At 45.2% G+C, this 17,757-nt stretch overlaps 1 protein-coding gene across 1 annotated transcript in view; it reads right to left on the bottom strand.

The window, feature by feature from the left end:
- Positions 1 to 5,491: 5,491 nt before the first annotated feature.
- The window catches only part of LY86 (lymphocyte antigen 86), a 73,168-nt gene continuing 60,902 nt past the window's right edge, over positions 5,492 to 17,757 (bottom strand). Inside the window, exon 5 of the mRNA XM_003927377.4 lies at positions 5,492 to 17,754. Coding sequence (XP_003927426.1) covers positions 17,671 to 17,754 — 84 coding nt within the window. The 3' untranslated portion in view covers positions 5,492 to 17,670. The remainder of the gene's footprint in view (positions 17,755 to 17,757) is intronic.

The raw sequence follows: 17,757 nt of genomic DNA, 5'->3' as shown, positions 1-17,757 counted from the left end.
GGCATGGAGATAGCATTCTCCTAAAAATGAATACCAAGAAGACTGTTGAAAGTACTGCATCTAAGGTTGGAAACCAGTCTCTACATTAACTATCTTTCCTCTGCCCGTGATAGGCGGGAGCTGAGGAGGAAGACCAGGCTGGTAACAGACTAAAATTAAAGAAGCCACATTTTCTTCTTCCTAGCTGACTGGGAGTATAAATCTGGAACCCAGTGACACATGGAAAGTAAACGAATAGTACAACTTGTGCTTACTCAAATGTATAATTCATGAGGTTATTTTTTGAATACTCAATCATTCTTTACAAACTGAAGTTTGGCTTCACTTTGATTTTTCAGATGAAAAGAGGCTGAGATTTTTGTATTTGAAGAATTTAAAGACAAAATGCCTCCATTTTGGGTGCCCTTCCAGGAGGTGGGGATTTCCCCTCAGGCTAATGAGTCCACAAACTAAATTTTTATCATTTCTCCCTAGAATAACCAGAATCAGAGAAGCAGCTCATTTAAATCAAATTCGGGACAGGTCAACTGGTAAAGGGGAGAATACTGAGTTCACATAGTTTCTTTGAAATTAGTAACTAATAGTGGACTGGGATGTCAAAGTTACAGGACGTTAGGGCCCAAAGAAGCATTTTGAGATAATTTAGTCCAAGAAATGACCTGGAGAGATAAAAATACACACTCAGAGTTAGGCAGCTTATCTATGGCAGGATTGGAACTCCAACCTTGAACCCGCCCCCCATTTTACAGAAAGACCCCAGGATTTGACACGATGCCTGCCCTCCTCCTTGACAGAAGTTCATGTGAGAAACCGAGTCACAACTGGAAGGCTGCTTAGTGATCACGGAATTAAAACAAGACCTTAATTCCATTTGGTGAACAGATGGAAATTCTCCTGTGGGCCCATCTTTCAGATACACAAATTCTGACTTCTCTGATTCTCTTTTTCTTTCTTTCTTTCTTTCTTTTTTTTTTTTTTTTTTGAGTTGGAGTCTCTCTCACTCTGTCACCCAGGCTGGAGTGCAATAGTGTGATTTTGGCTCACTGCAACCTCCACTTCCCAGGTTCAAGCAATTCTCCTGCCTCAGCCTCCCAAGCAGCTGAGACTACAGGTGCTTGCCACCACACCCGGCTGATTTTTATATTTTTAGTAGAGATGGGGTTTTGCTATGTTGGCCAGGCTGGTCTTGAAGTTCTGACCTCGTGAACCGCCTGCCTCGGCCTCCCTAAGTGCTGGGATTACAGGCATGAGCCACTGCACCTGGCCTGATTCTCCTTTTCTAAACTCTGTGAAGAAAGACCACTGGGTCTGTACTTGGGTCATAAAATGCTTGATTAAGGTATGCTATTTTTGCATTAAATGCTGAACCCAACACACATTCCTGATGGGATATAAGTACATTCCAGGTCATGTGATAGTTCCCATTGCTGAGTATTTATTTGCTGTAGATGTATGACGTGTTGTGCTGAGTGCTTTGCATACTCTGTGTCTTTACCCACAGTCTTGCAAGCCGTTTCTGAAGGACTGTTGGTTTCCACCTCTTAACACAGTCTTTTCCCCTTGTCTGGGACCCTCTGTCTGTGTGGAGCCATGAGGCTGCCTAGAAATCCCACCTCTTCTCTTTCAGCCTCCAGGATCCCCATACCCGTGATTTTGGAGAGCTCAGAGGGTCCTGGGAACACATGGGACTGAGCCTGGCTCAGCCTAGTTCCTATTTACCCTCTTACATGGATTTCAGCCTCTGTGTTGGCCTGGGAGTCCATCTGGTAACCTGTTTTCTACAGGAGAAGGGCAGTCTAGAGGCATTGACTAAAAACTGGAAATGTTTAAGAGAAATCGAATCTTCCAGGGATACAAACATAATACTGTGTGTAAACGATTTGGATTTATTGTCTAAACCTGAAGACTTGTAGCCCTGCGGGCCCCTTCATAAGAGTGGATGGCAGGCAAATCACCTTGTGCTGCCCGGGAACTGGGAGGGAGGTAGATAAATCAAACTACTGCAGCCGATGCTTCTGGGGCAGCTGAGCTGTCAAAGAGCTACTGGGAAACTGACTGAAAAGGGAGACTTACAGGGGAAGGTGACAAAGAAAGAAACACAGAAAACCTGGCTTGGATCCCAAGACAGAGGAAGGTGCATTAAGACAGGCTGGCCTTTTGGCCTTCCTTGCCTAGTCTGACCACTAAGAGCAGAAGATCTGATTAAAAGAATCCCAGAATTGACTGAAAGACTTCACACTTACTTCACCAAAGCTTCTCTTTTCAGAATTTCTGTTTTCATTTCTTAATCAATGATTGAAATAAAAAAATCCACAAAGACTTTTTAAAATGTGGTAAAATACACATAACATAAAATTTACCTTCTTAACCATTTTAAATGTACAGTTCAGTGGTATTAAGTACATTCACATTGCTGTGCAACCATCACCACCATCCACCTCTAAACCTTTTTCATCTTGCAAATCTGAAACTCTGAACCCATTAAACAACTCCTTCTTCCACTCCCAACCCCTGGCAACCACCTGAGCAGTGTACACTATAACCAGAGTGTTAGTCTTTTATCCCTCACCCTCCTCCCTCCCTTCTCCCCTGAGTCCCCAAAGCTCATTATGTCATTCTTATGCCTTTGCGTCATCATAGCTTATCTTAGCTCCCACTTATGAGTGAGAAATAAGATATTTGGTTTTCCATTCCTCAGTTACTTCACTTGGAACAATAGTCTCCAGCTCCATCCAAGTTGTTTCAAAAGACATTATTTTGTTCCTTTTTATGGCTGAGTAGTATTCCACACCATCCTGCTTCTGTCTCTATAAATTGAACTATTTGGGTATCTCATATAAGAGGAATTATACAGTGTTTATCCTTTCATGTCTGGTTTATGTGACTGAACGAGTGTCTTCAAGATTCATCCATGTTGTAGCATGTGGCAGAATTTCCTTCCTTTTTAAGACTGAATAACATCCCATGGTATGGATAGACACTATTTTGCTCATTTATTCATTTGTTGATGGACATTTGAGTTGCTTCCATCTTTTGGTTATTGTGAATAATGCTGCTATGAACATTGGTGAAGAAAATCTGTCCACATTCATGATTCCAATTATTTTGGGTATATTACCAGAAGTAGAATTGCTTGATCGTGTGGTAATTCAATATTTATTTATTTAGAAACTGTTAGACCACACACAAAGACTTTGATGCTGACTCTGTTAGCTCAGATGTTATCTTTTTATAACCAGTCATGTACAATTCAAGATTATCTGGGATTTGCTGTTACTTGGTAGCGCCAGGCTTGAGTGTTTTAACCTAACAAGGGATTGATTCACTTTTTAAAAAGTTAGGAAGTGAAGCCGGGCACAGTGGGTCACGCCTGTTATACCAGCAATTGGGGAGGCAAGGTGGGCAGATCACCTGAGGTCAGGAGTTTGAGACCAGCCTGGCCAACATGGTGAAACCTCATCTCTACTAAAAATACAAAAATTAGCCGGGCATGGTGGTGGGCACCTGGAATCCCAGCTACTTGGGAGGCTGAGGCAGGAGAATTGCTTGAACCCAGGAGATGGCGGTTGCAGTGAGCTGACACGGTGCCACTGCAGTCCAGCCTGGGTGACAGAGTAAGACTCCATATCAACAAAAAGTTAGGAAGCGTCTCAGCTGAGTTTAACCTCTCCTCTGGGAGCCTGGCTTGTGTCCCTCTATGTAGATTGGTGAGGAAGACAGAATAATGGTTCCCAAACTTGTCCACATCCTAATCCCTGAACCTGTTACCGTACACAGTAAAGAGACTTTGCAGATGTAATGAGATTGACAACCTCCAGATGGAAAGATAATCCTGGATTATCCAGGGGAACTAATGTCATCTCAAGAATCCTTAAATATGAACAAGGGAGGCAGGAGAGACTCACAGGAACATATGACTGCGGGAGGCAGGTGCAGAGAGATGCAACATTGTGAAGATGGAAGAAAGGGCCATAAGCCAAGGAATATGGGTGGCCGCTAGAGGCTGGAAAGGGCCAGGAAATGCGTTTTCTCCTTGAACCTCCAGAAGGAAGGCAGTCTTGCTCACACCTTGATGTTAGCCTGCGAGACCCACTCTGGACCTCTGACCTTCAGAACTGAAAGGTGATAAATTTAAGCAGTGCAAGCCATCATGTTCGTGGTAATTTATTACAGCAGCCATGGGTGACTCACGCAATTGGGTACTGCAGTGTCCTGTGCTCCCATTTTGCACTTTACTTGTTATTCCCATCGTACTGGAGGGGCCCTAAGAGCAGATGCTGTGCTCACGCCACACCCAGGCCTTGTTCACACCGGACAACTGGTCTCCCCCAGTGCCTCGTGGTAGAGGCTTCACGAATGCTCACTGAGGAATCCCAAGTGGCTGAGCTGCACTGTGGGTCCACACAAAGGGGAGAAAGGGCAAGTCTGGGCAGGGGACCAATACTGCCCCTGAAACCCACAACAGAAGCCAGTGAGGCTCTGTCTTGGGGAGCCTGGACATGGGACTGGTGTCTAGCCTGACATACGCACACCTGGTCTCCATTCTTCATCAAAGACATGGTTGTGTTAAGAACAGCTCCACTTAAATTACTCTGAGCAGATTATTAGCTTCCATCATGGCAAGCGGGCCGTTTATGTAACCTCTTTGAATCTCACTAAAAATAAAAAAATCTTTTCAATGGAGGTGACTTCACAGGATAGTGGTGACTCCTAATAAACTAATTCATGAGAAAGGTCCTAGCACAGTGTCCAAAAAGCAAGCTCACAGCAAGCATTTAAAGGTTGAAGAAACAGGTCAGTGCTCCAGGCCACTGATTCTCAGTGAAATGCTATCATCTCTTGTTTTCACTCTTTCTAGGGTATTTGAACCAATTTGTTTGCTTGAATTGCATCAAAGCTTCTCCATCCACTTCCTTCCTTTCTCTTCCTCAGAAGGTAGAGAGGGAGACAGGCAGAGAGAGAGAGAGAGAGAGAGAGAGAGAGAGAGAGAGAGAAACTTTCACAGTAGTATGAAGCCCAAGAGTGCTAAGACCTTCACTCTCTGTATTCCTCTGATAAGAGATACTTTCCTGTTCCCCAAAGGGAGTTTGACTCTGATCCCAGCCTCAGTTAAAGAGGCTGTTACCTTTTTAAAGAACAAAGCAGGGCCAGGGGTGATGGCTCACACCTGTAATCCTAGCAATTTGGGAGGCTGAGGTGGACGGATCACCAGAGGTCAGGAGCTCAAGACCAGCCTGACCAACATGGTAAAACCCCATCTCTACTAAAATACAAAAATTAGCAGGGCATGAAGATGGGTGCATGTAATCCAAGCTACTAGGGAGACTGAGATGGGAGAATCACTTGAACCTGGGAGACGGTGGTTGCAGTGAGCTGAGATGGCACCACTACACGCCGGCTTGGGTGGCTGAGTGAGACTACATCTCAAAAAAAAAAAAAAAAAAAAAAAAAAAAAGGCATTTTGAGAAAATTTAAAGAATGCTTTTGAATAAGTTTTCATTATAGTGTCAATGTCTGCCAACATTTCAGAATCAAAGAAAGTTGAATAGGCTTATACAATAGTGAATGCTTTGTAAAAATGTTAAATTATTGGGAAAGGCATCAAGTATTGAACAGTCAAGGATCCATTCTCTTTTCCTTGCCCAGTAAGGAAAATAAACTCAGAATGAACTTTTAAAAAAAATTTTAATTAGCAATTTTAATTTAAATATTTTAATTTTCAGTACTTTACATTTTGGTAAAATACATAGAACATAAATTTACCCGTTTTAAGCATTTCTTTGTATTCTCTGGCATCAGGCACATTCACATTGTGTAACCATCACCACTATCCCAGAACTTTTTCATCTTCCCAAGCTGATCTTTCTATTTCTTAAAAATACAAGCTGCATCAGTGAATTCAGAGTTCACATTTTCTTCCTGACTATATTTACAATTGTTCTAATGTTGTGTATAAATACCTTGTGCCTGTTTTAATGCATGCAGTTAAAAATGACTTAAGGAAAAGGAAGAGGGAATAATATCCCCTGAGTCCCCACCAAGCTTGGCATGTTGCATGTTCCACACAGCAATCTGGGAGGCAGAAATTGTTGGCCCATTTTACAGATGAGGAAGCTGACGCATAAAAAAAATAAGTAGCGGCAGGGCATGATGGCTCATGCATGCAATGCTAGCACTTTGGGAGGCTGAGGCAGGTGGATTACTTGAGGTCGGGAGTTCAAGACCAGCCTGACCAACATGGAGAAACTGTCTCTACTAAAAAAAAAAATTATCCAGGCATGGTGGTGCACGCCTGTAACCTCAGCTACTTGGGAGGCTGAGGCAGAAGAATCGCTTGAACTGGGAGGTGGAGGGTTGTGGTGAGCCAAGATCATGCCATTGCACTCCACTCTGGGCAACAAGTGTGAAATTCTGTCAAAAAAAAAAAAAATTAAGTAGCTTTGCCTAAGGTCACACAGCCAGAATATGATGGAGCCGAGACTCAGCCCCTCTCTGTTTTTCATGGCAACATGCTTTCAGGTTTATACCACTTTAAGAAAAGCAGGGAAAGAAAGGAGAAAAAGTCATAAGGTCATGGGTTATGTGCAATTTTAGGACTGTACGGCTGGCATTACTGAAAGACATCTCCAAAGAAAGTGTGCGTTTTGCTTTCTTGGGAATTGTAGGGGTCGCGGTGGTGAGTTCCCCCACTTAAGTTATTCTTTGACTGAAAGGGCCTCTAGAGGGCTTCTGTGATTTGTGGTCGCATGAAAGTCATCCCATTTTTATTGTCTTTATGAAACAGTAACAGTAGGGGCTATGGAAAGAAAAGGGCAGGTATAAAGAGTGCGTGGAATGCTACGGCAGCAGGGAGGGATCTGGGCTGGGCAGCTGCTCCTGCCATCCTGCTCTCCTGAGATCATATCTAAGCACAGAGCGCTGGAGGAGGGAGGGCGGGAATGGAAACAGATGGCCTCTGCATGCACAAAAGGACAGCTGGGTTCTGTAAGTCTCACCCTCTGCAGAGATAGGCTGGAGGCTGCGGCTTCATTTTTTTTCTTTTTTCTTTTTTTTTTTTTTTTTTGAGACTGACTTTTGCTCTTGCCACCCAGGCTGAAGTGCAATGGTGTGATCTCGGCTCACTGCAACTTCTGCCTCTGGGGTTCAAGCAATTCTCTAGTCTCAGCCTCCCGAGTAGCTGGGATTACAGGCATACACCACCACACCCGGCTAATTTTGTATTTTTAGTAGAGACAGTGTTCCGCCGTGTTAGTCAGGCTGGTCTCAAACTCCCAAAGTCAGGTGATCTGCCTGCCTCGGCCTCCCAAAGTTCTGGGATTACAGGCGTGAGCCACCATGCTTGGCCCATTTCTAACCGAATTCTGCTACTGTCACGAGGGCCACTTGTTGGGAAGACCTAGTTAGAGTGATATCGTGATACAATATGAGCCGATTTTTGTCAGTCTCTGCGCTGCACATTCTATGGCAATTGTCTTGTCATCATTTCTATTTAACAGACAAGGAAACAGATGTCTCATGGCCCATAGGTGGCAGAGGCAGGACTTGAACTGAGGTCCATCTGTACTGAAGCCCCAACTGGTCTGAACCAGCTGGGTGTCTAGTGTTGAAGTCACCTACATGGATACTAAACCCGGCTTCACCAACGAATATCTTGTCATCCCTCGTTGAGTCTTAGCTTCCTAGTAGTATGAATAATGAAGGTTATAGTACCAACTCTGTGGGATTGCCATGAAGATTTAGTAAAATTACCCAGCTGAAAATCTTGGCCAGATCACGGGAGAATGTCACGGCTTGAGTTGTGTGCCTCTCCAAAAGATACATTGATGTCTTAAGCCCTAGTGCCTTAGAATGTGACTGCATTTGGCAATAGAGTCTTTAAGAGGTAATCGAATTAAAACGAAGCCCTGAGGGTGGGCCCAAGTCCAGTATGATTGATGTCCTTGCTAAAAGGGAAAATCTGGACACCCAGACAGACAGGCACAGAAGGAAGATGAAGTGAAGAGACACAGGAGAGGGTGGTGTGAAGTGAAGGACTGGAGAAATACATCCACAAGCCAAGGAATGCCCGGGACTCCCAGAAGCAAGAGAGAGGCAGGAGCAGGCCCTACCCTCGCAGCTTCGGAGGGAGCCCGGCTTGCCTGCCACCTTGATGTCAGGCTTCTGGCCTCCAGAGCGATGAGATGATACATTTCTGTTGTTTAAAGCTATACCTCTTGTGGTACTTGGTTGCAGCAGCTCTGGGAAACAATACAGCACGTGACCCAATGTTCTTGTTCTTCCTTAGACCATTCATTCAACAAATATCTTAAACCAAGTGCTGGGGATTTGTTCGGAGGTGAACAGATCCTGTTTCTGCTCTCAGGTGACTGTTGTTCTAGTTCGGGGCACAAACAGCTAAACAAGAAATGATCATAGAATGTGGTTGGTGTCTTGCCATGGGCAAGGAAGGGCAGGGTGCTTTGGGGACCCCAAAGAAGGACTCTTAAATTAGAGGGACTCTGTGCATCAGAGAAGCACAGCTGTGTTGAGGGAGTGATATCCCAAAAATGATGCAGTAGCCGTTTTATTTGGAAAAGAACAAGCCTGTTATGGTACAAGGGCGTTAATGACTTTTTGTTGTTATAATAGAACAAGGACAGTTCCAAGTATATATAAAAAATGGCAGGAACAAGCAAGATTAGAAGGGAAGCCGATGTGTTTGTTTCACTTAGCAGTTCTGCCTCCAGAATCGCTTTTAGCTGAGATGTTTCCTGATTAAGGTTGGGGGGTGGTTGGTAGTGACAAGTCAAGGTTGGGTAGGGTGGGGTGGTGATGAGATCGGGGAACATCTATCAACAGGAGTGACTGATGTCTCCTTGAGGCAGAATACTCCCTTTATTTAGCCCTCTTTCATCGACATGTGCCATGTGGCAAGAAAAGATTCCAAAGCCCTTGCTGCTGGGTAAGATTGTGTGGGTTGTGGACTGCACAAGGACCCCTGACCAAGGAGAGAATGGGGACTGAAATCTAGCATACACACCTTTTCCCAGGCTATCTTGGGATACCTCTTTGTTTTGCATAAACATACCATCTGCTTGCTCAGTCATCTGCCGCTGACTCAGGTTCCACCCAGAAAGGGCGCCTTTTTTGAATTCCTGCAAGATGCCATCTAGGCAAGAGGTAATCCCAAGCATGGGTTTTGGGTCTGGGTGCATGAGGAAGCATTGGTTTCTTTTGAAACAAAGGCCATTCTACCAGTTGGAAGTCTGCCAAGGCATCCTTGTTACACAATTAGAGCCTGGTTCTCAGGCAACCCTAGTGTGCACTCCCATGGCTTTAGCTAAATTACCACCACCCAGGAAACTTGCTAGCCTGAACTCTTACTCTATGGCTTTCAGCTCATGCACCTGTAGTCAAGACCACATGTGGTTTTTATGGAACCAGAAAGTTAGGGATGCAATAAAGCTCTAAGTAACTGGCTCATGAATGTTAGTTACATGTATTGTCTGGGTTGCTAGGACCATCCTCTACAAATTCTATTTTGTCATGTATTTAGATATGTAATACTTTGTAAATTAGTTTGAGCTTCAAGCTTCCTCTCCTCTAGACCCCCTTCCCCCCAATTTGCTTTGGGAGTGAGATTGATGGATGTGCTATGGGGGCTGGGGAGTGTGCTCTGGCCCAGAATATAAAAATGCAATGAGTTCTACTTATTGTCTGTCTGAGAGCAGCGGGGAAAACAACATATAGGGATAGTGCGGGCATTACAAGTAAATTCACGTGGGTCTCCAGACAGCAGTGGGGGAAACAGAAGGAGCTGTGGTGGGGTGCTTGGTGAGGAAATAGGATCCCCATTCTGGGGTGGCTCCGAGGGAGGAGAAGCCTGTTCACCAGGGAAATAGGAATTTCTTCTGTGTCAACAGTCTGTGGGTTCATATGAAGACATTTCAGCAATAATAACTTAATTAAATATCACTTACTTATAACCCTACTTGCATGTTACAGAATCTTCAGTTTCTGCTCGCCCCCTATCCTGCTTATTTCTGGAAGCCCCTTGTCAGCTCAAGAGCAGTTCTTTCCTATTTCACCCTTTAGCTCCCTCCTGCCACCCAAGATGCTTAAGGTACATGAAGACAGTCTCTGCCATGGTGTGCATCGGGGCAGTGGGGGGACCTGTGTCTAGACCTTGCTGGCCTTCCCTCCTGTGTTCTGGGACCCCCCAGGTTCATGGAACAAGCTATGGTGTGCCCTACCTTCCTGCCCTTATGCCACCTTGGCACTGGGACCCTGTGATGCTGCGGGTGCCCTGGCATTTCTCCGAATTCCTTTTTTTTTTTTTTTTTTTTGAGACGGAGTTTCGCTCTTGTTACCCAGGCTGGAGGGCAATGGCACGATCTCGGCTCACCGCAATCTCCACCTCCTGGGCTCAGGCAATTCTCCTGCCTCAGCCTCCTAAGTAGCTGGGATTACAGGCACGCGCCACCACGCCCAGCTAGTTTTTTGTATTTTTAGTAGAGACGGGGTTTCACCATGTTGACCAGGATGGTCTCGATCTCTCGACCTCGTGATCCACCCGCCTCGGCCTCCCAAAGTGCTGGGATTACAGGCTTGAGCCACCGCGCCTGGCCGAATTCCTTATAAAGTTAGCTCCTAGCTATTGCTTCTCTCTGCAGAAGGCTCTGACATAAAACCAAGGGGCTGGGGAGGGAGACGGGACCCCAGGCCATCCTTCCCACTCTGCCTCTGCCCCCAGGAGCTTGTCCACAACATGTGGGCACCAGGGCCTCCAATGTCCCAGCCAATCTTCTAGGGCGAGCACGTTCTCTCCTTCCACGTGAGGCAAGCCACGTGTCCTCCCAGCCTCAAAGCCATCCACAGAGCTTTGTTCTTGCCTTGTGCTGCTTACCATGGTTTCTCCATCATAAGAGATTTTTGATACTCTTTTTCTTCCCTTTTCCTAAAAGACAAGCTGAGTTTGAATTGGGATTATATTATATATTACTTATTTTTACAGTCTATGTATTGTGCTTAATACAGTGCTAGAAAAAACAGAGGTACCAAATAAAGATTTATGAAGGGAAAGAAGGAAACAGTGAAAAAGCCAGACTCTGCTTACGGCGCATTCACTCAGGTGGATTTGACAGTGAGTGACCGAAAGCTTTTGTGGAGGCATGTTAACAAATCATGAAACTGACTAGTACTCATGATTGGTTTTTAATTCTATGCTGTCATCATTGAGTTAATCTAAACTGTCATTAGCCTGCCTTTGTTTTCAGCTTATTTGCTGCTTGAGTTACCACATTCTGCAAGCCTGCATCTAAAACCATGAAGTGTTTCTTCATTACACGGTGTTTCTCAAAACAGCCAAGCAACCTTAGATAGGAAGAGCCTGGATTTGGAGTGGGACAGATTTGAATCCTGGCTCCCTGATGGTGCTCACAGGCCTGGGGAACCTTAGGCCAGTTCCTCAACTTCTCTAATCCCTGACTTCCTCTTCTATAATGTGGACCATTGTGTTACGCATCCAGTGACTGTTCTGGAGATTAAGTATTGAGATGCAGGCCGAGCACAATGCTGGCATTACAGAGATCCTGCACTAATCATGGTTAGCTTTTACACGACTATTATCATCCTGCTTGTTGTTCTGCGTTCCCAGATGTTATCTTTCTGCACTCACATATTTTAATCTTCGTAGTTTATCTTTATGTGGAAACCTGATGGCATCCCCTTGATTATGTCAGTGACATTCTCTGGCTCTTTCTTGAATTGTCTTCTACCACTTCTCAGCAGAGAAAAGGAAAGAAAGCTGCAGTGATATGATACAGCTTTCAGTGGCAGGGATATTTTCTGTCTTTCCGTTCTTGGTTGGGTTTCAGGGAAATCCAGAAAAATATCAGCTGGCAGAAGATACTATTGTTTTTGGCTAAAGGAACGTCAATACGTTCTCTTTTCCACAGAAGTGAGGAGACCAAATCACTGGGGGAAAAATGTGGTTTTGTGTCACATACGAAAAGAAAGCTGGGCGCATGGGGAGAAGAATATTTCAGGCCAGAGCATTTGAATGCAGCTGAAGTCTTCGTTCCAAACTAAGTAACTGAAGACATTTACAAACTAGATGGAAATAACTCTTTTATAACCCATTCAGGACCCCTGCTTGCCTGATAAAATGATTGGACAATTAGATGGACTACCTCGTTTTGTTGATTGAGAAAAATACAGACAATTCAAACCTATCGTTGAACTGTTCAGATAATAAACTCCCCACCTTAACAAGTCTGGGTTATAATCAGGATGTGGCCCTTTCTGTCCTCATGCTAGCTATTTTGGGTTATTTTTCCTGAAGGCAGATGTAATTGTTACATTTGCAGATGTCACATTTAGTTCTTCATGTCTTGGGTGGGTGTCTTTGTGTGCAGGAAACAAGTTTAAATTAAAAACACACATATTTGCTTTTCTTTCTTTCCTTTTTTTTTTTTTTTTTTTTTGATACAGAGTCTTGCTCTGTTGCCCAGGCTGGAGTGTAATGGCATGAACTTGGCTCACTGCAGCCTCTGCCTCCAGCGTTCAAGTGATTCTCCTGCCTCAGCCTCCAGAGTAGCTGGGATTAATAGGCACGTGCAACCATGCCACGCTGATTTTTGTATTTTTAGCAGAAACGAGGTTTCACCATCTTGGCCCGGCTTTTCTTGAATTCCTGACCTTAGGTGATTTACCCTCCTCGGCCTCCCAAAGTGCTGGGATTACAGGCGTGAGCAACCACGCTTGGCTCACATTTTCCTTCATAGGCCCTTTTGGCCTGGTTATATGGTTTCTGTTTGTGGGGAGGAATATGCATACCCAAAGGTTTCCCTTAAATTATTCTCAGAGTTCATGGCTCAGGAAACATGCCCCCACGCCAGGTCTAATAAAACTAGCTACACTTAGAAGAAATCAAGATGCCAAGAGCGTGTCTCAGGACCTAGAAGGGAATGTGGGCTTATGGGTGAGCGCTGGGCTTCTAGGATTGTTTGCTGTGATGATATAGGAGGATAAGAGAGATAAATTAGGAAAGGGGGCTTTCAGATGAACACCTGAAAGGACGCACCACAGGTGAACACCCACCTTAACATAATAATGACTCATTTTATTGAGTGACATGCCAGGTCCTCTTCTCTGCATTTTACATGCATCCTCTCATTAATTCTCACAGTGTCTCTACAAGACAGGTCCTATTACTATAGTCAGCACTTACAGATGAGAAAACTGGGGCTTAGACAATAAAAGTCACTTGCCCAGTGAACACTAGGGGAGAATTGGAACTTAAAACTGGCCTAATTCGAGACATGCTCTGGACTCCACGTTCCCTTTCTCTCCCTTTACTGCTTTGCGACTCCCCCAGTTTCCACTTAGAAACACGTGTGGTTCCCGTGGGAATAACTCTGATCCAGCTCTTGGGGTGAGGCATGTGACATAGGTTAAGCCAGTCAGGGCAGGGCCAAAGTGGTTGGTCAGGATGTTACTGAGCAATATGGGCTTGCTGCCTAATGTGCATGGCAGCCAATACCATGGCACTGCCTTTTAAGAAAAGAAAAGGTTTACTGCAAGTCAACCGGCATGGAGACAGGAGGAAACACTCCAACCTGTCTCTGCAAGTAGGAGTTTAGGTCTAGTTTTATAAGCATGGGGTCATAAGGCATGATCTGATTGGATTTGCAATGAGGGGATGCTGGGAGACGTGATCTGATTGGATTTGCAACGAAGGGATGCTGGGAGGCATGATCTGATTGGATTTGCAATGAGGGCATGCTGGGTGGCATGATCTGATTGGAGTTGCAATGAGGGGATGCTGGGAGGCATGATCTGATTGGATTTGCAATGAGGGGATGCTGGGAGGCATGATCTGATTGCATTTGCAATGAGGGAATGCTGGGAGGTATGATCTGATTGGATCCTGCCATGGGGTGATGCTGGAAGCTGATATGATCAGATCTTGGATCCTGACAGGCTGTGTTGATTTCTTAAGTTTCCACTCCTTAGTCTTGCACTTAGATTCCCCCTGTGGTCGTACGTTTGGGCATGCTCAGGTTACATAATCTTCAACCTGGGGGTCCACGGCAACAGAAAAACAACTCACAACTTTATTACATAAAAGTTAAACTAGATTGGTTTGATGTGGTTACAAGGAGAGATCACGTGACCCAAGCCATTCTAATCAGAATGAATGACAGGGTTTTAGGATAAAGGTCTTTCTTGCCTGCTGTACTATGGACAGTGTGGATGTGAGGTCTTCAGTTACTGAAATGATTTGTTATTGTAGGACAGACTGCCTAAGGTTAAAGCCAGTATTCCGGGAGACCCCAGGTGGATGAACTGTGGAGAAATGGAGGTGAAAGGCTGATGATGCATGAACCTCAGCAGCAAATTTCGGTTGACGGCTAAATTACCTTGGGACCCAGCAGTCATGGGAGACAACCGAGTCCCCCTAGGCATTAGCCAGTTCAGCTGAGTTCTCTGTTCCTCAGAGCCAAAACATTCTAAGAGATGCGATCACACTGTCCAGAGGGCCTTTTCAGCATTCTGCCTAGACTCTAGCCTGACAAAGCTTCCCTTGGCCACTGGAATGTCCCTGAAAAATATTTTTAAAACATTCTATACGTAACAATGGAAATTGCCCTCAAAATATAAAGACGAGTCGGTGGGCGCTCAAACGTCTGAAGCTGGCTGATTTGCACAGCAGTTCCTTAATTGTGGTGGCGCTGGATCATCTTGAACCAAACTGTTTTCTTCTTCTTCAGAAAACTTTATTGAGGACAAATTTTTGGAGTTCTTGTTAGTGACTTTTGAAACAGTAGCAATTCTCTTTACAGGAGAAGTCAATTTACTTTCTTTGGTAGATGTACAGGCACTTTGATTCCACCCCAGGCACCACACAATGGCTAGCCCGAGAGAGCTTGGCTTGGGGTCACTCACCTCCTCCGACACCCCTGCTTCCTGGGCTGGCACTTTGAGAGTCATCTTAGTGACTCCATCCTGCCAGAGTGTTAAATAGTGACAACGACTCCAACGTTTCTCTATCAGGGCTGTTCATATTCCAAGAGGAGACTCCTGGACACTGAAAAATGTTCTCAACTTGCTGGAATAAAACTAATGGTGAAATTTAAGCCCATGACAGGGCACTAAGAAAAGATGTATTCTGGGACAAATAAGCTTTTAAAAAATTTTCTCTCAAATCATGTCCTTAGTGAAACTGCTGTGTACTTGTATATTAAGCTATGACTAGGTTCGGCTCCATATATGGAAATTCCACTTTAATACAAACCTCTAGCATCTGAAACTTTCTCTCTCCCTCCCTCTCTCTCTCATGCACACATACCCACACAGTCAATCTGAAGAAAAGGGTAAAGGGATTGGGAAGGGACTGGCTGAGTTCCGCTTGTGTCTTTGGAAGGCTGTGACAGCTGTATGGTACTGTTAGAACATGTGCGTACACAGCCTAGCCAGGGCCTTTCCTACTCGTAGTGACGGTTACTGAAAAGGGAGTGGGGTGAATGTTTCAAGCTAGAGGGAATGGCCAGGGGACCTTTACACATGAAATGTTCTTGGCCAGGCGCGGTGGCTCACACTTGTAATCTCAGCACTTTAAGAGGCCGAGGCGGGCGGAGTTCGAGACCAGCCTGACCAACATGGAGAAACTCCATCTCTACCAAAAATACAAAATTAGCTGGGTGTGGTGGCACGTGCCTGTAATCCCAGCTACTTGGGAGGCTGAGGCGGGAGAATCGTTTGAACCCGGGAGGTGGAGGTTGCTGTTCTTGTGGGTAACACTGTCACCCTTACGTCCATTCAGAGATTTGCTCCTGCCTGGCGTGGCCACACATGTCTTGTCTCTCAAGCACCTTGGGCCTAGGGGAGGACATTGCTGTAATTTTTTCTCTTCATAACCCAGAAACCCCAGATGCTGGTCTTAAAGTTCTCATTCACCAGGCATTTATGAACTGCTGTTCTGGGTGGTTTAATTATGTACAAATCGTGATTAATAGCAACTGCTGGTTTTTAAACTACGGAATTTTTCCTCTTTTAATCTCTAATATAGTGACACTTTAATGAATGATAGCGTCAGTTCACCCATCTTACTCCAGCCCCTTAGCAGGAGCAAGAGGGCCAGCAAGGACACTGGAAGGGGAGAGGCATTGGATGGTGAAGGGGCTATGGAGCCCGCCATGCAATCAGTGCATCCCAGGAGAGAAGGCAGGGCTGCAGAAATGGCTCTGGCAGTAGGATGGGCAACATGCTCACTTATGGAGAACATTGAAGAAGACATCTTACAAACACAGTTCTTGATACACATTAAGTGTTCTTGGCCGGGTGCGGTGGCTCATGCCTGTAATCCCAGCACTTTGAGAGGCCCAGGTGGGTGGATCCCCTGAGGTCGGGAGTTCAAGACCAGCCCGACCAACATGGAGAAACCCCATCTATACTAAAAATACAAAATTAGCTGGGTGTGGTGGCACATGCCTGTAATCCCAGCTACTGGGGAGGCTGAGGCAGGAGAATTGCTTGAACCCGGGAGGTGGAGGTTGCGATGAGCCAAGATCACACCATTGCACTCCAGTCTGAGTAACAAGAGCAAAACTCCATCGCAAAAAAAAAAAAAAAAAAAAAGTGTTCAGCAGTTATTCCTTGCATTAATTAGTGAATGCAGTAATGAGAGCCATTGTGTGCTGAGGTTGGTATAATCATGCTTTGGGGGATGAAAGTGAAATGAGTGTTTGGATAAGCGAGATTTGGATGTCCCTATTCGTGAGGTTGCATCAGCTTTTCGACCTTCCTGGTTCAAGGGTGGGGGCCTGCCCAGGAGAAGCAATGGCACATTTTCCCAGTGCTCTAATTTTAGGCAGCCTGTCATTCTCTTGAATTTCTTGGAAGTGCTTAAGCTGCACCAGCACCCAGCACTGTATCTAGAGGAAATGACTTTCTTTTTTTCTTCTTTTTTTTTTTTCCTTTTTTTTGAGACGGAGTCTCGCTCTGTCACCAGGCTGGAGTGCAGTGGTGCTCTCTCAGCTCACTGCAACCTCTGCCTCCCGGGTTCAAGAAATTCTCTTGCCTCAGCCTCCCGAGTAGCTGGGACTACAGGCACACGCCACCATGCCTAGCTAATTTTTGTACTTTTTAGTAGAGACGGGGCTTCACCATGTTGGCCAGGATGGTCTCGATCTCTTGACCTTGTGACCCACCCGCCTCGGCCTCCCAAAGTGCTGTGATTACAGATGTGAGCCACCTCGCCCGTCAGGAAATGACTTTTTAACTACAGCATTGTACTAAGATTCTTTGAACTGACCACAATGAACAATGGTGGCCAGCTTTCTTTATTCTTGGTAACTGGGAGGAGGCACTCCTAAGGAGCTGAAAAGCAGGTGAATCTGGTGTGAGGTGATCCATTAGAGAAAAAGGATGGACGCTCGAGACTGCTTAGGGACTGTCAAGAGGCCCCTTAGAAAGAGATACATTTGGGGGCTTCATTACATCTGTGGAGTCTGGGGATGTCTAGTCTGGGGATGTCTGGCCCTAAAATTAGCAACTGTACTCTTTGGGGGCTTCTTTGTAAGGCCTCTCTCTGTCATTGGCTGCTTCTCCCTATGCAGTACATTCAGTCGGAGAGGCTTGGAGGTCCCATAAGATGGAGCTGGTTGTGATTTTTGCTACAGGCCATGGTCAGGAGCAAATGATGGTAGCATTGGCACAGGCCACGGTAGACCGTTTTTCAGTATACAGTTCCAGCAGAACCTGGTATTCTCCCTG

This window comes from Saimiri boliviensis, chromosome 4 (genome assembly GCF_048565385.1).
Source record: "Saimiri boliviensis isolate mSaiBol1 chromosome 4, mSaiBol1.pri, whole genome shotgun sequence".
Classification (NCBI taxonomy): Eukaryota; Metazoa; Chordata; class Mammalia; order Primates; family Cebidae; genus Saimiri; species Saimiri boliviensis.
The sequence above is the reverse complement of the archived record's forward strand: the minus strand, read 5'-3'. Positions and strand labels throughout refer to the sequence as shown.